The 22,721-nt window shown below is 36.5% G+C and overlaps 1 protein-coding gene across 7 annotated transcripts in view; it reads right to left on the reverse strand.

Annotated features, from left to right (window-relative positions):
- Positions 1-22,721, reverse strand: part of SGCG (sarcoglycan gamma) — a 134,941-nt gene that overhangs the window by 97,404 nt on the left and 14,816 nt on the right. For all 7 annotated transcript variants that reach the window (XM_040583467.1, XM_040583466.1, XM_040583471.1 and 4 more), the window contains exon 2: positions 43-130. In XM_040583467.1, the coding sequence (XP_040439401.1) occupies positions 43-66 (24 nt within the window). In that variant the 5' untranslated portion in view covers positions 67-130. The remainder of the gene's footprint in view (positions 1-42; positions 131-22,721) is intronic.

The following is a 22,721-nucleotide window of genomic DNA, read 5'->3' on the forward strand; positions in this document are numbered from 1 at the left end:
TGCAAATTAGAAATTCTAAAAATGAAGAGAACAAAGAAATACCTCAGTATCTTCTGAAGTTCTCATGAAGTAGGACTGAAGCAAGAGCAACTGTCAGTGAGTTCTGTATCATCTGAAGGCAGCTGTCTTCCTATTTAAATGCAAAGAATAGAAATAAAAGATTTTCATGAGTAAAGGGGAAGAACAAGATACATTCCTGAACTGTCCTCCTGACCCTTTAACTGACAACACCTTACAAGTGATGCACCAAAATCCACAGATTAAACTTGTGGAACACAAATGAAACAATGAACACCCAGCACTGGTTTGGACTGCAAATGTTCATGACAGCACAGTCTACAGTAAATGAGAAATAAATGTTAGTCAAAAATATATGTGAAAAATAATAAAAAATATTTCTCTTGCAATGTTAAAATTCCATCTAGCATTAGAATGCATTAGTATAATGAACTATGACTTCAGTTATGGGGTTTCATTGCATCTGTACAAAAACTAAGTCTCTGAGCCAAGGAATTATCTTCACAGTTCAAGAATGCTGATGTCCTGTTCCTCAACAGAAACTGCCAACATCCTTTTTCAATTGGATTTTGAAAGTCAATGACTGATGACTTAGTCCTAGAAAGGTAACTAAGCAAACATTTATCTTCCATTGTCAGAAACCACTCATACCAGCATGTGTCTTAATTAGCAGTACTTGCAAACTTATGCCAGGAAAAAAAAAATGGGAAAAGATACATATAGTGTGGTTTGAATATTATGCCATTAAAAGATGTCACTTTTTTTTAGTGCAAAAAAATAGAATTTTGACAAAAATACTGTGCGCACCTAAAGATTTCAAGAACATCTGCTTATCCCTCAAAGTACAAGACAATACAATAGTGGAGATTACAATGACTACCACATACCCATTTAATTCATCTCACTAAGACATAGAAGCCATTTGGTCCTATCTTTATCAACTTCTTAACAGATATTTTTCAAGTCTGTGAAGCCATAAATGGCATAGAATAAGGAGTGGATATTGTCTTAGGTTTGGCTGGGATAGTGTTAATTTTCTTCCTAGTAGCTGGTATAGTGCTGTGTTTTGGATTTAGTAGGACAATAATGTTGGTAACACACTGATGTTTTAGTTGTTGCTAAGCAGTGTTTACACTAAATAAAAGATTTTTCAGCTTCTCACACCAGTCCACCAGGGAGCAGGCTGGAAGGGCATAAGCAGCTGGGAGGAGACACAGCCAGGGCAACTGACCTGAACGGGCCACAGGGATATTCCATACCATATAATGTCATGCTCAGTATGATGTTAAAAGCTGGCCAGGGGCTGCTGCTCATAAACTGTCTGGGCAATTGGTAGGCACGTGGTTAGCAACTGCATCATGCCTCACTTGCTTTGTATATTATAATTCTATTATTGTTGGTGGTGTTATTAATATTTTCCCTTCCTTTTCTGTTCTACTAAACTGTCTTTACCTCACTCATGAATTTTAATTCCCCGCCCCCCCCCCCCCCCCCCCCTCAATTCTTCTCCCCATCCCACTGCAGGGAGGTGGAGGGGTGGGTGCTGGGAGTAAGCAACTGGCTGTATGGTGTTCAGCCACCTGCCAGGTTAAACCATGGCACTTCATATGCAGTATCTTTCTTTTTGTGGCCTAAAATTAGGTAGTCCATCACAGTCCCCCCTCAGGAAATAAACAAGATTCCCCAAGCCTCCTGCATTCCCAAACTTGCATTGTAACAGATAGTTAATAACAAAGTTAACTAAGAACAGAGATCCTCTACTGCTGAATAACTGTAATTATGTGGCAAACAGTAAACCAGCTAAAATTAGGTTGTACAGATATATAACTCCAGATGAAACAGAAGTTTTGCCATATGAAATATTAAAAGATACCTTGATAAAAGTTCAGAAAGGTCAAGTAGTACAGCAAAAGCAATGTACATTAATGATAAAATGGCATATACTTTGGAAAAAAAGTAAAATTCACATGCAAATATATACCAATTAGAACTACCAACTGAAAAAAAAATTATTATCTATTAGAATCACTGAATGTGAAAACCAAAACCAACCAACACCTCAAGCAATTAAAGTGGGGGGTAATTTTAATAATAGTCAGAAAACATAACAAGTAATTATTTACTAGACATCTCTGGACTTCCAAGAACTGAGAGGAAATGTCCAAGTCTTCTCAGTTCTTGTTCTTGTGCATGTTAATCACTTGTGAGTTTGAATAATGATGCAACAAAAAAATCATCTTTTCAAAAAAGACTTTTTCCAGTTCTCCTGACTTTCCACTGCTGTTGAAGGCTCTAATATGATATGAAACAAGAACTGTTGGAAACAAATTTTTTAGTGTTTCCCTTCAAAGCATTTTGAGTTGGCTATGTGTGATGTGCCTTTTAAATTTGCAAGGGATAGGACAGCAGACCATTTATTGACAGAGACCTTGCCCCTTCCTAAGAATAGGGCTATGGTGCATATCTAGAAAGGTACGTCATCTTCTAAACCCGAGCAAGACAGTGAGTCAAAGGAGGACTTAATCTTTCACATATAAATAGAAAGAAACATTTGAAAGTTACTGTTGTGCCTATTAAAGCTATAAAAAGGTAACTGTTTTAAATAGTTACTTAAACAAGGTGGAGAATACTTCAACAGGAATCTTTGGTAAGCACAGGACCCCCAAATATACAAGGTTTTAAGAGAGATCTGCCTAGACTGTTTCATTGCATATCTATAAGGAGGTGCAAAACAGCTTTGAAACTAAGAATATTTATGTTTTATTAGAGTATGATTGAGAATAAATTAGAACAGAACAATCTGAAAATGACTATGCAAGATGAGGTAAAAATAAAAGGACTTCTAAATAAGTATCTAACTGCCCAGCATGTCAGTGCAGGTCCTCATGTCTGGTTTCCAGGAATTTTTTCCATCTGTGAGCACAAACAGCTGGCTGTAGGTCTACTCCCTGATCATCCTATCAATATTTCAGCTTTGCTTCAGCTGTTAACTTCCCAGTTCCTTGCTGCCACACTCTTATCCTTTCCATCTCCTTTTTTTTTTTTTTTTTTTTTTTTTTTTTGGCCACATTCTGTCACCTGCAATCTCCTCCCCATATGTTCAATGGCTCCAGAACAGGAACCTTTTTCACCTCCTGTTTTAGCTGCTCTACTGACTCTCTTTTCAAATCAACATAGGCACAAAGTGAATTTACATGAAACAGACTAAAACCGTCACAAAGGGCTAGTAGGGGATTTTTTTGGTCCGGTGTTAAATGCTATCTTCTGCCTGGATTAAAAAACTATTTAATTTGTGCGGGTTTAATTCTGTATGATCCTTAAAGAGGTTAAGTAGTGAGGCAGCAAGTGAAAAGCTGCATGCATACTTTATGCTCACTGCTGTACTCTGTGCGAAGATGAGCCTGACAGACAAAAAAAATATAAAGATTAAAGGAATAAATGTACAATGGGACAAATTGCTTTTCTAAGAGCAAATAATCAAGCTCAGGTTTGTAGACCCTTTCAAAGACTCAACCTGAGGAGGAAAGACTAATCTGGAGTCTGTGGCTTGCATGCAGACTGGAAGACACAATGGAGAGACTGTGCTATAATAGTATCTTAAAGGCAGAAGATGTTGCCTAATGTAATACTGGGGAGAAAAAACCCCACCAAATGTTAAATTTGTTGTTAGAAAGCAGATTTGGAATGATTTTGTACTATTGCATGGTTAGTAGACTTCAAGCATTCTCCTAAGTATGAAATTCAACTACTGTTGGACTGAGGAGTTAATTGTTAGCTTTTTCTCAGGAAGAAACCCAGAAATGTGTACTTTGGTTTATATGAAACTCTGTAATAGTCTGGACAGGAGTGAAGTGCTTTTTAACAGGTTCATTATTGTGTGCATTGGGATTTTTATTTTAGGATACGATTCACTGTGCAGCTACTCATAGGTCCATCTGCAAGAACTATGACAGGCAGAATAGTACATTAACAGTGTATTCTGCACAGTATGCCAAATCACTTCTACAACAGATACCAATAGCACTGGCAATCAACAGAGAACCGTGTTTCATGATCTTTGGGCATAATATTTCCTTTTATATCACTTGTCCTTTACTAAAAAAAAAAACAAAACCAACAAAAACCCTAGACCCATTAAATGTCCAGAGCAGGATAGTCTAGCCTTCTGCCTTGGGATATCTGAACTGTGAAGAATTCAAGTGAAACACACAGCTGTCACATGTGGCTGCATAAAACAGAAAACTGAATGACTGTCCCTCCATGGTAGAGTAGGTGTGATACATCTTGGAAGGTCTGCATCTGTACCCATGTACAGATACAAACCCTAAAGAATACAATGACTTTACCACAGTCTTTTGCTTTCTTTCTAATTCTTTTATCTTCTTGCATTTTTCTTGTTTCCTTCTCTACTCACAGATGTATCAGATTGACATCTGTATAGCTGATTGACAGATACAAAAGCCCCCCCCATTTTCTTTTATCAGTAAACGTTATTTTTCAGTAACGTTACATTTGATTTTGACATAATAAAGAGGTGTATCTAATCTGCATTTGAAATAAAAGCATATAAAAGCATCTAGAACTCTGTTTAAATCCTGTGATTCAGTGTCTATGTCATTAGTTAGACTAGCTTTTTCATTCAGTATCAGCATGCATCTTTCAAGAAAGAAAGGAAGCATGAGAGGAAAAAAAATTATTAGGTAAGGCACACAAGAAGAATGTTTCTTGTTCCAAAAGACGTAGAAGAAGAGATGGAAATGTGAAAATTACAGTGCTCTGGCCAGGACACTATAACATGAACCATGGTCCCAGAGCTCATTCGCTGACAGACTCAACACTCAGAAAGTTTTAGTGGATTGCAATTTTATATTTGTGGGATGGTCTTACTACAGACCAGCATGTATGCTCAAAGACAGAATAAGTAAGACTGGCTGTTTAGCTAGTATAAATCAAATACATTCGTTATGAGTCCTAAAGAGAACTTTTTAAAATTTCTTTTGTGTGAAAGGTTCAGTTTTCAAAATCTCAGAAGTGCTTCCAAAAAATGAAGGAAAATGTAAAAGCTAACCAAACCCAGAAGAAAATAAATAAAATTGAAGGAGTTAACGCAGAGGTATGTGTTAGTTAATGTGTAAAATTTACATAAATCTTGCTCCAAGAGAAATGACAATGTTAGTATAAACCAACAAGTGAGCAAAAGCAAGCATACAGAATCTATATCCTAAATTTTATTTAGCAATAATCTAGTCAAAAAGAAGTTTTACATATTTTCATTTTATATGATTTCTTGTATTCACAAGTTCTGTCGAATATTCAGTGTAAATAACTAAGGTTTCAGCTGTATAAGAAAGTTACATGAGTTTACAGGATCTATCACAATTAGTCCTTATATTTACACATATAAAACAGAACTTTTAAGTGAATCTGCTTAAAACTTTCTCTTACAGTGAGCTACTCAAAGTAAACTATTTTATTTTTTAAAAAAAGTTAGTGTAAAAAATTTCACTATAAAATATAAGTTGTTTTTTTTTTTTAAATGGAGAACCTGGAAGCAGCCAAGTAAGGCAGAATATAAACAGAAGAAAGCTTACAAACAAGTCATTCCCTGCCTATTTCTCTTTGTTCAGAGAGTACCTGCTCAATGAGAAGAATCCTTGCTTTCAGACCTGATGTTTGTCCCCTCAGTAATTTTATGAGTTGCAGAAAACTCTGGAGTTTCCTTCAGAATCCAGGTTTCCATTGTATCACCTGTGAAATCTAACTTGCAGCTCTGTGGCCTTTACAGCAATTTCTGCTCTTGACTGTTCCACTGAGGCTGCAGACTCCTAGACCCTTGCTGTATTCCTCTCTTTTTACTCCTTGGTAAACTTGTGTTTTCTGAAATTGTTTTTTCTGGAGTATTTTTCAGTGTCCTTATGCAATAAACAACCTTCTCTGCTTTCATGAGGTCTTACCTGATTCAGCCACTCTTACTAATGAAGCACAGCAAGTAAGAACAAGAAGATCCCGAATTAGGCAATCTGCCATACCCACCTATGTTTACATTAGGATGAATTAACTAATGGACAAAAAGATATTCTTCCCAGTAGTTTGAAAAGTATATGGCCACATTATAACCAAATTATGTGTTCTCTGAAATCACATATATTTCCATTGTTACTGAATGAAATAGTATCTTGCAGACAGTGTAGGAAAAACTTTTATCCAGTACTGATTATCTCCTGTGTTTTTTTGGTAGCCAAGAAGGCGGCATGTTCCCAAAGCATTTTATTTTTCATTCAAAACTATGCTGTAAAACTCTGAATAATTAATGACTTCCCACTTTACAAGTTGCCATTGTAAAACTGTTATGAAGTAAATTGCTCTTTATTTTGCACTCAAAATCATACTATACCCTATGAGTCATTAAAAGAATGTCAAAGAAAAAAGTCTTAGCATTTTAAAATACCAAAAATGGGGGGAGGGTGAGAAAAGGCACAATAAAAAGCATTTTCAGTATTATAAATTAAAATAGCCTAAAAAACATATACATTAACTGTTATTTTGGAAACTAGAAATATACAGTATTTTGTAGTGTTTCCATTTTTCACTCTGGAACCAAGTTCAAGTCCCTCACTTCTAAACTGCTACAGTCAGTTTAGACCTATACCATACAGGTACAGAATCAACCCAGCAAAACAGTTCACAGAAAGAATTCCTCACCTCGAAGGCCTGGACAATCTTTGGTTAACAAAATGCAGCTACATTTGAAAATATAATTTAATTGATGATATTCCTGAGATCACTCTATAGAGACTCTGCACTGAACCAAATTTAGGAATGCCAGACTGCTGTACTTAACCCAGAGTCACTTTTCTGGATCAAGATGATTGTCCTTATCAGACAAACAATGGAAGCTCAGTGTTTAGCTGAAATCCTCAGTCTTCACCTCTTCTGATGTTTTAGGAAGACAAAAAGAAGGCCAATGGAAAGCAAGCAGAAAAAGGACAAACAGCTTTTCACACCAATCACCGTAATAAAATAGGTATTTGTGCTCAGATCCATGGAAGAAACTCAAAAGAGCCTTTAAAGTGCAAGAGTAGAAGTGTACAGCAAATCGTTTTTAAGAATCTGGTTTGAAATTCTGAACTTGTACAGAAGTAGAGCCTTACTACCAAAGGTTAATACACAGCCCTTGATCCATCATATTTGTTGAGATATCATTCGCTACAAAGACTGTAAAAATAACAATTATTAATGTTAATAATATACCCCAACAATCTGTTGGCCCTACTGAGATTTTAGCTTTGCCAAAGTGCAAGGAGAAAAAATTAGGCACATGAGAAGTGTATTTAATTAGGAACTTGCCATCTGGCATAAGCAAGTAAATCATAAGCGTAGCCCTTTTAGTATAGAAGGAGCTATAATCAACCAGGGAATAGACCATAAGCTATTTCTTGTTTGATTGAAATGCGTAAATTAGGTATGGGAATAGTGTAATTATCTAGTATTTTGAAGGGTTATTCATGAGGCTGAACTGTGGGCAATGACAGCAAGCAGAGTAACCATAGTAAAACCAATGGCTTAAAATTGACAGATATAAATTAATAATTTTGGCAGCCTTCAAGAATCTGACACCCTACCTTACTAAGCAAAGTTAGAATATACTTGGAAATTAGTTAGATTAGTTTAAACAAGAAGTAAAAGCACACCTAACATTCTTTCTGGAGTGCTATGTGGAGCAACGTTTATTATAATTGGGATCCCATTCTGACAGGCTATTTAAAAAAAAAAAAAAAACACAAAAAAAACCCCCAAACAAACAAAACAAAAACACCAAAAAAAGAAAAGCCAAGTACAGAAATGGGCCACAAAATGAAGTAGGCTCTACTCAGCTGCTCTCATTATGCAAAACAGGACACAACTGGTTTGATTTTAGTCATAAACATTATCAACAAATGTCTAAGTTTTTCCTTTAGTGAACTTGTGATTCATAATGGTTTCAGATTACTAGCCAAAGTAACTTAAGCTATGGTTAAAAGCCCTTTTCCCTGTTATTTAGTCAAAACATCTTACTTCTTATCTTTATTCCTCATGCTTATTTAGTTTTGCATCAGCTAAACTGATAACAGCTGCATCCTACTTCGTATGACCATCTCATTTACTGCCTAGATAACTATACTACCAAGGAAGGCTGCTCCGTTTTCAGCTGTGCAGTCAAACACCCAGTCCATTAGGTATTAGAAAACAGTTGTAGAAAACCAAATATAAAGCCAAGTCACAGATCAGCCCCTCCATCAGGAAACAACTTCCAGAAATGCACTATTTCCTAAGATAAAGGTGTCTGACAGCCTCTGACCTACTGTTATTTTTTTAAAAAACATCAGAGCAGACAAGCACCAAAAATCAGTGTAAAAGTGTGTTACACTGGTCAGCTACTGTAAGAATGGACCCTTTTATTTACAGTATAATTACCTGCATACCCAGTTTAACCATGACATACAGCTATCTACAGTTTGTACCATTTTCTAAGGAAGTATCCTTGATGTTTCCTGGAATATTGATAGGAAAGAGCCTTAGGGGATGACCTATAACACATGAGTCATCAGTGCCAAGCCTTTCAGATTTTCAGAATGTGTACATACCTTTGGGGCTATCTTACTTTAATTGTGGTTTTAGACTTTACATTTAACTGATTTTACCTGCTTCACCGGATCCTTAAAATTTGATTCTGAGCTTGGCAAAAACATCAATACCAGACCACTTAATTTTTTATATTCTCAAACAAGCTCTAGTAGATACTTAATGTAATTCTCCTTCCTGATTGTGCTTGGATTTTAAGCTTTTTCTAAAGTCACAGACATACTAGTTTACTATCAATAGCTGGTAGTTCTTATTTCTTATACAATTTAAGAATCCTTGGCTACTTTCTATAGAATAGCCCCAAAAGAAGAAAAAAAAAATCAATGAAGCTGCATTTTAAAAACAGATATAGAGCTCAATACATACCTGGGTGCATGTGACTATATATAGATATCTCCCAAAATTCCCCCGCAAATCTCTATTAGTTGCCACAGGACCAAGCAAACTACATGGATGGTGTTTTTTTAGGCAACTGAAATAGTTCAGGAAGAAAAGTTCTGGCCAATACTATATTCCGATTTTCTCCAGAGAATGGTACAAGAAGAGATGCAGTATTTTTGGATATTGTGTTCTCCTTTAAATTTTTAAGGCTGAATCAAGAAGGGATTGGCACTTTGACACCCAGGCTAGAAGAGAAGTTGCCTCTAGTCATACTGATTTACGTGATGGGGTCCCTGAATATGTCATTAGCTGAAGACTAGGAAGTTAGGGAAGACAGAAATCAAGTGTTGCATTTGTGATAGTCAGCATCCAGCAGCACATAGGAATACTCTTTCTGCAGTGACATGGATAGCCAAGTGACTGTGAAAAAGTGAAGACAATGACTTACCTTCAGGTTACATACTCAGAAACTGTTTGGAAGAAGTTGAATGAAAATGTGTTTGGACTGTTGCTGGGGAAGTTGTTCAATCATTGGGGCAGATTGTAATAATGCTTCACGTGAATGCCATACAAGGAGATACTAGGACAAGAACAGGTGGTAAAGCACTGTGGGAATGTTTGACCTTATTCTGGGATCAGCTAATAGAGGTACTCTCACTGTCACAGGAGACACCCTGAACAAATAAGGAGCATTCTGAGGATGCTGTTTCAGTAGCTAATTTGCTATGTGCTATAGGCAGATACCAGTTCTGCCCATGATGCTTGACTTGGAAGTTACAGGTTAACAAGAATGGCCTTTAGGATTTTGACTATGTGTGCAACAAATTGTACACACTAAACATTTTCCAGTAACATGTTTCCCAAGATGATACAGGAAATTAGTACACCCATTTAATCATACAATGTAACCTCTACAGGAGAGGCCAATTCATAAAGTAGAATTTTCTTCATTTAATTGTATCTCTTGGCTCAAGCAGCATTTTATATCCTCATATATTGCAAAGTTCTTGTATTCTTCCCTTGCCTTTCACTGCAAAAGAACAGATTTAACCACCTCTCATTGCCAGTCACTGGTTCTCTGGCAAGAACCAGCTGCCTTCTTGATGAAATCGGTGGTGGTGGTGGTGTTTCTTCACTCATGTTCAAATAATCTGTGTGGGCAGTCTTGCATGGACACTTGGTTAATCCTCAAACCATGGTTTAGAATGGATAAATCACATGAGGATCTATATATTACATCCATATATTTTAATCAAACGCAAATGGATCAGGACACAGAGAAATATATGAAATGGTCTGCACTAAGCCTTATATGTAGGCATTCTGATATGGACTTTAAAGAAATATGCAATCCGTTCCTGATTAGCTAGGCTATATTCCCTTGCTCCAATAAAAAGAATGAAATAAAGTAAACATCTAATTTATGTGAATGCCATCTAAAATCTGAAGTATTCTGTTAATGTATTCTGTTAAGTACCACAAACAAGTCTGTCTATCCATACCACACATTGTTACTTTAGACTCTAGGCCAGACAAAATATCATGGATCACATGCCTTAAATTTTAAAGTTTTAACATTCACAGATGCATTAATTTTAAAATTAATTAGAAAGCTTCAGTTGTCACACTATGTTACTCCAAATTACTCACAGTGACAAAATTGGTTTCTGAAACCACAGTATTGCAGAGATTCGCATGTGTATTAGACTGTATTTGTTTGTACTTCCTACACTGCAGTGGGATCACTGGCAGATATAAGTGTAAGCATAAATTTAAACTTTCACTTAACTGCAGTCCATGTAATTATCTGTTTGGTCCATATCTGACAAGACATTTTTCAAAAAGATTCACAAATATATTAGTATGGTTTCATTGATTACATCAGTGGGTTTTGTTTGTTTTGTACTATTATTTCTACTCGTGATGCGTTCTTAAAAGTAACCCTATACCTTATATAGCTTGCTGTCTTTTCAAGCAATCATCAGCATTTGGAACAATGATTTGCATATGGTCTATACATTCTCAAATAGCATATCTTTAAATCTTCTCCTTATACTAGCAAAGATAAGCAGGTAATTTGCATTTGTTAATTATTTTATGGTTTACCAAAAAATATGGAGGAAATATGTCAACGTAATTCATATTTACTTAGAGCATCAGTGTTACACACTCATTTATTTTTTAAAAAAAGTCAACATAATTAACAAAAAATATTTTTGGCTATATAAATTTTTAAATGGCACATTAAGAAAATAAATATGACAAGCAAGGACAGATTCATAGTTCCACTTCCACGCTTGGTAAAGACTAAAATTGACATGCTTACTTATATTCCTCTATGAAAAATATAACTACCTTAAAATAATTTTTTCAAATGCTCTAACTGGAAATGCCACATAAAATCAACTGCTTGTTCTGTGTAGGCCCAAGGAATAGAGCCAGAGGAGAGCAAAGGACCCAATTAGCAAGATGAGCTAAAAAATAGCAAGACTAACAGATGGACACATATGGAAGTTAATAGTGTGTTAAATTCTTATTAAGTAAAGTTAAAAAAACCAAAGCAACCCTTACACTTATTTTGCATTCCCAAAAGATAACTAAGCATAATTGAGCTGTGGGTGGGTTTGTTTTTTTTTTTTTTGTCTTATTAAAACAGTAATTTTCAATTATCAATGCAGTGAAGGTTCTGTGTCATCCCCTCAGAACCAGTAATCATTTCAAACATACCACTGTAGATCTTCCACTGCCTATACAGTAAATCTTACTTTCCATGTTAAAATCTGATTTAATAGTAGCTATTGAACTCCATTTGAGGTAAAATCTGCTCACATTATATTTACTTTTCAACTGCTTCAACTAATCTACAAAAATATGCAAAAAATGTAGTATAAAACCGAAATACTCACTATCTACCATGCATCTGTTGCTAAAGTAGATGATTTTACAGCTTTTTACCATAGGGCTTAATTCAAGACATAAAAATAAATTCTCTTTTCATCAAGCTCCTGTCTGTGAAACTAATGCAGCATTACATATGGGAATTCTTGTACCAGCATTCATAAACACAGCACATTGCAGCTAGGTGGAGAAACAAAGCTTATCTCCAATGTCTTCTTTTTTACCTTCATCCAACATCTTCCGTATCTTCTCAACTGAAAGGGCTGTTACGTCTCCAGTCCCTTCTTTACACTGATATTCTTGCTTAGTTGCATTTTTGAAGTGCTTTCTCATGACTGTAGCTTTCAAAACCAAGAGGCGAAATTCTCCTTACCAGTAACGGTGTTCCTGCCTTGGATAATTCACAAGTGCATTTTAACAAAGGGTGTATATATCCTAATCACAAAAGACTGAAGTCTTACCTTGCAGTGTTCATAGGAGAAATGCTCTGCCCCACTAACACTGCATGAAACAGAACACACACAGCTGCCATTTTTGTACCACTGCCACCTTCAATCAGTTCCTTTCAGATGCAAAGACGTATGCAGAAAAGACTTGCCTTTTCTATCTAATGTATGTATAGAACTAGAAACCACTTTCTTTGAGGGGCTCAAATAAGTATTCTAACAACAGATGATGGCTTGCACCACCCAACCATCAGTTCGAACAGCTCTATTATAAAAGTGACTGTAGACTTTGGGAATGGCGCAGTGCTTGACAGGTGGCTTTATGGCAGGATGTCTGAGGTGAGTTGTTAAAGAACAGCTACTGAGGTCACTCAAGTACCAGTAATATCATAACAGGTTCAAACACATCACCACATGTGTTAGGACAAATCGCTATACCGAAACAACAGAACCCACTTCCCACAGTGGAAATGAAGACTTTGGGAAACCTTCTGTAAGGCTCATACATGCAAAGGTAAAGAACAAAACAACAGAGAGCTAGCTTGAGAAGCACAAGGCCAAAGAGCACCAGGAGGTGAATCCTCTAGATTAATGGTATTTTGATGCAATGAAGAAAGCATCAAGGAAACATACTGAGAGACATTCTGTCTTTCAGGAGGACAACACAGCAGCTGGACTACATGCTTGTTGAAGGTCTCTTCCAACTGAAGTATTCTGTTCTATTTTAACATAACTTACATTTCTGTAACCTGGATTTCATTTGCCATACTACTGTCTCAGCACTTAGCATTAGAAGCTCCTTCTGAAGCTAATAAATTGATCCTAATTCTTACTACTTTTGAAATATCAGACCTCCGAAACCCTACATATACTATCATAGAAAAGACGTAGAAAAAAGGCTAAGTCATGTGCATTGTGCAAGACCTGTGTCATGTGAACAGATCTCAGCACAGACTGTTGCAGATCTCCAAAGACAATGCTCCTCCACGGCAAAAATTTAGCATATATTCTTACACTCTTAAGTTTTAGCCATCTGTTTATCCTTTCAGTACCCTACTACTTGTGCCATGGTTGCTCAGTTTCTTAAACTTTTGGTTAGGAAATCTCTTGAAAGCTTTCTGGAAATCTGAGGAACCTATAATCAATGAGATATTTTTTACTGATGTAATTTTCCATGTGCAGGAGCACGTGATGTCATGCATGTCAATGAAACAAACTAGTATTGCTCAAAAGGCTTATCTGAGATTTGAAAGCAAATATCTCTAGCCAGATTCCAAGCCAAAGTATACAATCATTTGCTTTTTCTGGTTCTTTTCATGGCTGCTTTGCCTTCATGACACATACTTCAGAAACTTATGAATTTATCTCACTTTTACTTCTCAGGGTACAACAACAACAAAATCACTGTCAAAAAGCTGCATCTAAAGTTTCCAGATGCATTGAAGAATAGAAATTACACATGACAATGCTAAAGACTGACAGAATGCAAAGAAGCTTTTATTTTAGCATCCAATTTTCTGAGAATTAAAGAACAAGTACCGAAGTGGTAGCAGTATTAAAATGAAGGTTGAAAACTGTCAATTTTTGATAGGAAGATTATTTTTAAAGTGTTAGAACTTATTCAGATGTTCCTCAGTCAAATGAGAGCAAATTAACAGCTTAGATGTTCAGGTTTAAATGGGATAGGTACACACTAAAATACAAAGAGAAAAGTCTTTAAAAAGAGGGAGCTTACAGTTTATAGAAAGGCAGAAGAAGCTATTATACGAAACAAAATTCCATAGAATTGAAATAGTTTCTATTGTAATTAGAACTACTAATGTAAAGAATGCTACTTTATTTGGATAAATTTACCTATTTAATGAGCCAGTGCAAGTAATTCTCAAATCTACTTTGGCAACCTATGTATGGTGATTTACACACTCATTCTTTTAGAAAACAACCTTGCGGATGAACCTGCATGGCTTTAGACTCTGGAGATAAAAGACAACTATCCAAATGCCTAGATTATGTAATACAACTTGGTTTCAAGGGAAATACGAAAGACTAACACAGCTTCATGAGGGTTCAAGGTAGGTCTACTGAAAATGAAAGTACTCAGAATTATTTAGAAATCCTGATACAGAAAAATGGAAGAAAACTATAAAGATGTATTTCAAGATGTAAAACAGTCTCTAAACATTCCTGAAAGAAAGACCATGTGTTTTTATCAAATATATCAGGTAGTTAGAACTGTAGGGTTGTTAATTTGTTCACTACACCCATTACCCAATTATTCCTATCTTTCAGTGTACATTTTTTTCTTACGAAGTTTTTTTACGTACCGTTCATCATACATATGATGAAAGAAATATTAATGGCATGTATATTTCTTTGAAACGGGATGCTTTACTCACATTCACACTGTGTGCACACCTAACTGCGCATTGCTGTCTGCATATGTATCTGGGTGAAGTAGCATGTCATCTGGATGCCTTTTGCATCAGCAGAAATATGCATCACCTTACCTTATAGCATGAAGTGCAAGAAAAGAAAAAAAGGCAGCGATCGTCATTGTATTTTCAATTTCTTTTAACCCCACATCTCCTAGAAGGAGGAATTCTGAAGGAGATGTAAGGGAAGGCTAACGAATGTGCATTTAAGCAATATATACACAAAAAGGAACTTTCTCCATGTCTTTTAAGTACTTTCTAGATGTACATTCACAACACAAGCAAGCTAACAAAGCTCTGCCATACTTAGTAAGTGGAAGTTGGTTTTAAAATTCTCTGAGCACATCTGCTCTGCCAAACAAATGCAGCATCAGTCCTGCATGCCTCTGCAATAACAAACTGGTTACTGAAAATGTGAATGGAATGAACAATTGCCATTCTACAAACACTTAAGTTTGATATGGTTTGAACAAAGCAGAGGCTCAAACAGACAGAACCACGTAGGAAGCTTTTAACCATCTGGACAGCCTCTGAACAGACACAGTGATGCCCTTTTGATTTCCTGGTAACAGAAACTGCTGTGGAAAATCATCAGAAGGGTCAATTAATCCTATCACCCTCTCTCTTTTTAAACCCCAGGCAATACTGTATGAGGAACTGTTTTCCCACCTCCACCCCCCAAAAACTCCAACCAAACCACAAACAACCCAAACACAGAAGAAAAGAAGACAGAAACATCCCAATTCCAATTCCATCCTGGAATTCCAATGCAGCTTTGGAAGTTTGAAAGGATTTGGAAAAAATCCTGGCCAAGGAAACCTACTGAATAACAAAGGAAGAGACATGAGAGAGCTTACATACCTCTAACTCAGCCTGATACAGATGATAACTGTAGCTAGAACAGAAGCCTGTGACACCTAGAAATTTTGAGTGTTCTAATCAGGGTATAATTATTATTAGTTTTTATAGGTATATTTATTATTAGTTTGCCTTGAATGCAAGTGTGTACTAAAACTACTGTAAAAAAAAAAATGTAAAGTAAGTGTACTGCAAAAAACAAGACATTTTTATCAAAACCAATACGCAGGTATTTTGTAACATTTTGATGACACAGCCAGAGACAATGCATAAGTATTTGTGAGCAACATGACCACCAAAAGGACAAATTAAGATACCTGCAAATGCAGTAGGCCTTCAAGTAACAACAAATCGACAAAGAACAAAACAAGCACAAGATACTAACAAGATAAGAGGATTGCAAATAGGCAGAACAACCTGTCAGATACACAAGAAGGACAACTGGAAGGAAAATAAACTAAGCAGTCTCAGGAGACGGTAAGACACTCCTTCCCCCTTTTAGGGGGAGAAAGGCAAAGAGGACAAAAACATGAGGAGGAAATACAGATGAAAAAACAAGCCTGCTTCAGTTTTAGCTTCTCTTGTCAAAGGGCTTTCAAACCTAATCATTTTGATCTCAATGACTGAAACGAAGCACCATAGTCATCAGTGCTAATTGTATTGCACCATCCTCATAGTTTTATGTATTCACAGCTAACCTGGAATACAATTGCTAAAGACTCATATTTTCATATATGTGGTGATAATGATGTAAATACTAACTATTAGCACAAACTGTGTTGTTAATTTATGAATTTGGAAAAGTTTTGCTTTAAAATTTAAAACTGGCCTGATCTGTCAGTCTTCTAAACACTCCCTTCCATCAGAGCAGCCTGCAAATCCCTGATTTTCTATGTGTGTAGATGCATACATCTACATACACACACACATCTACATAAACGCACATAAGAACAACATATACTCAGAGTGGTGGAATTAGTGTGAACCTGAGGTATTCTTAACCAAGTTTTAGTTGGACATGGGAGTCCTGATCGGTAGAAAATATTAAGCAATAGTTTACAAATAAAAAGCTATTGTATCACTCTGTTCACTCCTTTTCTGATTTACAAGGCCACCACAGCTCCTGAGGGCCGTCCTGAGTGCATGGGCTTGTAGACATAGGGGTTACAGAGTATCAAACCAGATTTACCATTCACCACAATCCCAGAAGCCACGTAATTCACAGCAAATAAAGCTCAAGTTTTGCAAAAACTGACATCTTCCGCTTCAAGAAAATGATGGAGAAAGAATAGAAAGAAAACGAAGCAACACAGAAGGGAGGTCAACAGTCTGTTTTCTTGTTGCAGACTAGTAGTCTATCTCTTGCTGGAAGAACTTAACAGGTGGAAAGAGATCATTAACTAGCCAAAGACCTACACTGATCAAATCTTCTTACACAAATAGTTGGTCAGGGTGGGTTAATGATAAGTGTACTGGCTTTGCCTGAGATGGAGTTAATTTTCTTCATAGCAGCTCAGATGGTGCTATGCTTTGGATCTGAGACCAAAAGAGTGGTTTGGTCTATGTTTCAGCTATTGCTGAACAGTCCCATGGCCACCACCGTTTCTCACACTGCTACACCAACAAATGGGCTGGGGGTACATAAAAATTAGGAAAGGACACAGCCAGGACAGCTGACCTCAACTGACCAAATAGATATTCCATACTATATGACATTGTGCTCAGGAAAAACAGCTTGAGGAAAGGAGGAGGAAAAGGGGTGGCATTTGGAGTTACGGCATTTGTCTGCCCAAGCAACCATAACACAGGATGAACCCCTGCTTTCCTGGAAAAGATTAAACATCCACCTGCCAATGAGAAGCAGTGAATTAATTCCTTATTTTGGTTTGCTTGTGTGTACAGCTTTTGCTTTACCTATTAAACTGTCTTTATCTCAACTCATAAGTTTTCCCACTTTCACCCTTCCAATTCTCTTCCCTGTCCCACTGGGAAAAGGGACCCAGCAGCTGTGTGGAGCTTAGCCACCTACTGGGGCTAACCGACAATAGTGGGAGAAACAGCAACTCCTAGATGTGATAGCCATTCTAGACTACTTAGGGTGACATGGTTTTATTTTTAGTAACCACAGCAGTACCCCTCTGTCCTATACATGGTCTGCCTTGTGGCTAGCAGCATTGCTCTTACAGTAGGATACTGTAGTACTGGAGTAGTTACTTAACTACTTAACTAGTAGTTACTTAACTACTTAACTAGTTACAGTTACTGGAGTAGTTAAGTCCCCCATAAGTAACAGGTTGTGTCATCGTGTGGCTTCCTCCAGCTGTTTAAACTACATACATACACAAAACAATACTCACATCTCTTTCTAGATATTGTAATTATTTGTCTGATCTTTGGATTGTAAGAATGTATTACTTACCTTTACATCACTAGTTGTTTACTATGCTACAGCTGTTAATTCTGAATTGTCAGGGAAATGAGACAGTATTTTATATCCATAGATTCGAAAATACATAAAAAGGTAGCAATGCCCAGAACTTCACAATACAAGAGTATCCAAGTGAGAAGAACACTGGACAGGAGGGAAAGGCATGTAAGCTGGCTGTAAGCCAGCCACAAAACGTCAAGAAACATCTACTCACATTTCTGTGCCCTGGTAACTTTCCCAGAGTCAGTCCCCTCTCCAGGCATGATCCGGTCCAGGGACTGAGAAGTTCACACCATTGGCACAACGGGCATTTTAGGACAGGGTGAAGGACTTTTATCTAAAGACATGCAGGTGCCCAGAAAATGCAAAAGCAGGTGTCAGGTACCCTAGGCTTCTACACAAAAAAATTCTAGATCTAATCTTGATCTCACGACAATAGGACAATCTAGTTCAGTTTTCTCAACCCACATCCTGTGCAGTGAGGGCTGACACTTGATGAAAGCAAACAAGCAAAGAGAACCTTCCTTGGCAAGACAGCCATTTCTTCCATACTTTGCAGTACAACATGATCACAGATGCCAAATTACAAGTCACGTTAGCTCATGCTGCTGTATCCCATAAAACAGGATAACCCTAAACACTCTGGGATCACAGCTTCACCAGTGGTGACAGTTATAGCAACATCATGTCTAGGCAAGTACTGCAAACCAATGGCTTGTATAAACATACTGATGGCCATCACCTGGCATTCCAGAGGTAAGCAGTTCAAGAACAAAGCCTATGTTGTAAAAGTCCAAAGTGTTCTGAACCAGCTGCTATGCCATGGTACACTCCTACTTACCGCTCCAAAGAGTCTCAAGCTTGAGAAGAATAGACATGAACCAGTTCCCACTAATCATCTCACGAAACGGGTGTAGTCAGTGGACATATTTCTCTCTGAAGACTTTTTCTGATTACACTATATTATGTTCCCTGTTACTTATTCTCTGTTACACCTAAATATTTTATTCTTTGCTGCACAATGATCCAGCATGAACAGACCGGCTTGAGAGTTAAACCTATCTAATATTAATCTAGCCTGGGTGTTAGGGCATTCTCTTGGAAGATGAGGCAGTACGCTCCAATAGCCAGTAACTTTCTGCATTTGGTTTCTTGCTTCCCTGTCTCTTTCTCTAGCCTATGATCGAAAAGGTGGACAGCTCATCAACCATACCTATTTCCAAGTTAAAGTAAATAAAATTCAGTACTCCCCAGCGTAAAATAACTCCCTTGCTTCTGTTCTGAAGAAAGAATTTTGGACTTTAAAATGTATAGCCACTGGACTATACATGTCTAACCATATGTACATTATACACCAACCCATAAATTATTTTAAACAACTGTTGAACTATGCATAGTAGGTTATATTTAGCACAGGCAAATGCCTTCCAAAATATTCCCAATAAGAAGTACCCTTGAGAAAAGGGACACCTTGCTAGTCATTGTGAAAAGGTAACCTCTCATTATGAGACTATTTGGTTTTGTGTATTTTTTAAGTTTGTATACAAAAGGCTCAATGTTACACACAGTATTTCCTTTCTTATAATCTAATAAGGATTAGATTATATTTAGTTTGGTTTTACGTAGCTTACAGCACATAAATTTCAGTTATTTATGGTACTCATTGATATCTTTCAAGAACTTTAAGAAACATAGCCCATAAATACAACTTAAATTTTTAATATAAAATCCTGAAAACAGTCTGCAAAAACACATCATAATGAAGAAATTTACATTCATTTGATTATGACCTATAATTTTTCAGGATGACAGCTTGGGCATGTGATGTATTTGCAAAGATCATGTATTCCCCCCTCAGAAGGACAACCTCCATAGCATTTAACCTGTCCCTGACATCTGCTAATGATTATTATGTCCATTATTACCTATATATGTATCCTGCACCAAGTATTTTTCACAGTACCTTAAACAGGTATGTTTTAAGAATATCAATATTCAAAACATCTAACATTTACAAATATATAAGATCTGTTACAAGACTCTGACTTACAGTGAACTCAACAACAGAATTTGTCTTTTTACCTGTGCAATGTATGCAAAACCTGCTTTTACAATTTCTTGTAAAGAGTGCCTGCTCATTAGCAGTGCATGGGTGTAACTCACTTGACACTTATCCTACTATCAGCTACCCTCTTTTCCAGAGAACTTTCAGTGTCAAGCTACAGGACGAACTAACTGTATCAGCAATAGCAGTCCAATCAGCTTCTGGTGCCTCCTTTTCTCAGGATCTTCGGGACAGAAACCAAGGAACAAGCACTGTACTGGACAAGCCCTGCTGGTGGTGACATGTTTCCAGCGTGCTGATTTTCAAATGACCAAAAAGCTCACTTCCTATCACAGTGACAAATGCAATCTCATGCCAAAGGAGAGGTCATAAGTTTTCAGAAAAAGATAGTGGCTGGAACTAGACAGCCATCACAGAACTATCCACAGCCTTTCCACTGTATTGTCCCACAAAGATTTTTGGGAAGAGTTCAGCAGTAGGGCTAATAAATTGTTTTTGATGGCAGCAGCTTACTCCAAACTCCTTGGAGTAGCACACGTGGAACTCTACAATGAATATGGAGTTAGCCTAGTATTTCTGGAGTGGGGAAAAAATATTTTTTAAAATTTATTAACATTTTATTTTCAGCTTTGCAGCAATATAAGGGAAAAGTTTAGGCCTGGGAATTTTGGTTAGATGCTCTTCCCTTGGCCAGTTACTGTGACCTTGTTTGTTACTTATAAAGGAAAACAAAGTTATGGTATTTTTGTTCAGTTGAAATATTTGAACTGCCTGCTAGGATTGCTTTTGATTAGTAATTACATGCAACGTCAAGCTGCTTTGACATTGTGCAGTTTTGATAAGGTGTTTCCATGGTTAAGCTACCAAAACACTATGACCTTAATGTTACTATCAACTCAAGTTTGACATAAATGAGAAAAAGTGATTTGTGTAGCCAGAAAATATTAAAAACTAAAATGTATCAGCAGGTCTAGCTGAGAAGTAAATATGTAAACAAAATATAAAAAAGTGTATGTGTGTGTTCTTATATATATCTTATTAATTATATATATATACACACACATAAACAAAAAGGGGGCTGTTTGAAGCTTTTTCTGAGGTAATGTTTACTATATTACAGGATTCCATTCTGCCATACCTTGCTAAAAGTAAACAAGATAATAGGAAGGACTTGTGATAAACCAGAACATTTTTATTCCAGTTATAAACATAACCCTGTGAATTCTCATTACAATTTCAGCATGGCTGGTTGCTAAAAAAAATAAATAAATTGGGAAAGTTAAAAAAAAAAGATAATTGGATTCTTACGTGATTGCAATATAGTCTGACACTTCTAAGTAGTGCTATACCTTCTGCCACTGAACAAAAGGTTACATGGCATGGGAAGTGTCTCCTGTCACTAAATAAGCTATGAGATTTATCCACTTGGCAAGCTGGGCCCTATTTAGTCTTACTGTACAGAAGTTCAACATTATAATTTTATTATAAAATCAGACACAAAACCAGAGAACAACTTCTCAGTAATATATTACTATGTACTCTCTGTATTTACATTAGATCTGTTAGATTTGCTATTAAAATGTAAGGCCAATATTCTGAGAGACACAAGGCACTCCGAATGGCATGAAATAGTGTCATGTCTTCTTTAAGTATTTACTTCTATAGACAAAAAGTGAACTATTCAAGAACAGTAAGTCACCAGAACCACACCTTTAATTACATTTGTTTAATTCTGGGAAGAAGCACTCTAAGACTTCTACTCATGAGTAGAATGTTTTCCTGCCTGTAAACAGACATTTCTGTAATGGAAAAAGTTCAAACATTTGTTAGTGGAACAGACCATAACTCAATAATGATGATGGAGAAGACATATAAAATTTAGAAATACCAAACTCATTGAAACAAACCTCATGGTTTCTTATGACAGCTGTGATGAGAAAGACTATGTATTAACTTCCTACAGCACACTAACTACACTATTGACTCTTTAGTAAGTCAAATGTCCACACACTTCCATAACAAAATGTTTTACCTGTATCTTACTTAAAACTAATCTACAACAACCTCCTGAAACCAGTTAATGAGAAATCTTCCTCTAGGCTAAGCAAAACTTCTCTGCAGTTTCTCCTTCCAGTTATTGGAGCTCACTGTGGAATTTTGCTACGCAATGAAGCCAGACACCTTTTCACTGGGCTTTCAAAATTCAACTGGCTTATGCTCAGGCAATGAACAGAAAAAGTTATCTATACTAAAGAGGTGTGATAAGATTCCTTCATAAGAGGTAAGAGATATGAAGAAAGGGGAACAGCATGCAAAAGAGAAACCAAGAAATAGGATAAGAAAAGCAAACAAAAGCAAGGGAATGAGAAAGGGTGGAGAAGATGTAAACAATCTGTAGTGGTAAAGCACACTGGCAAGAACAACTGGAAATAATGAAATGGGAGAATACATAGACAACTAGGCAGAAATACAAAAAAAAAGGAAGATGAAACAGCAAGGTGGAAAAGTACATTCCCATGCACAACCTAAAATTCAATTCATTTTTTTCTAATTTTTAAGTGTATTGTAGAGCA

This window comes from Falco naumanni, chromosome 2 (genome assembly GCF_017639655.2).
Source record: "Falco naumanni isolate bFalNau1 chromosome 2, bFalNau1.pat, whole genome shotgun sequence".
Taxonomy (NCBI): Eukaryota; Metazoa; Chordata; class Aves; order Falconiformes; family Falconidae; genus Falco; species Falco naumanni.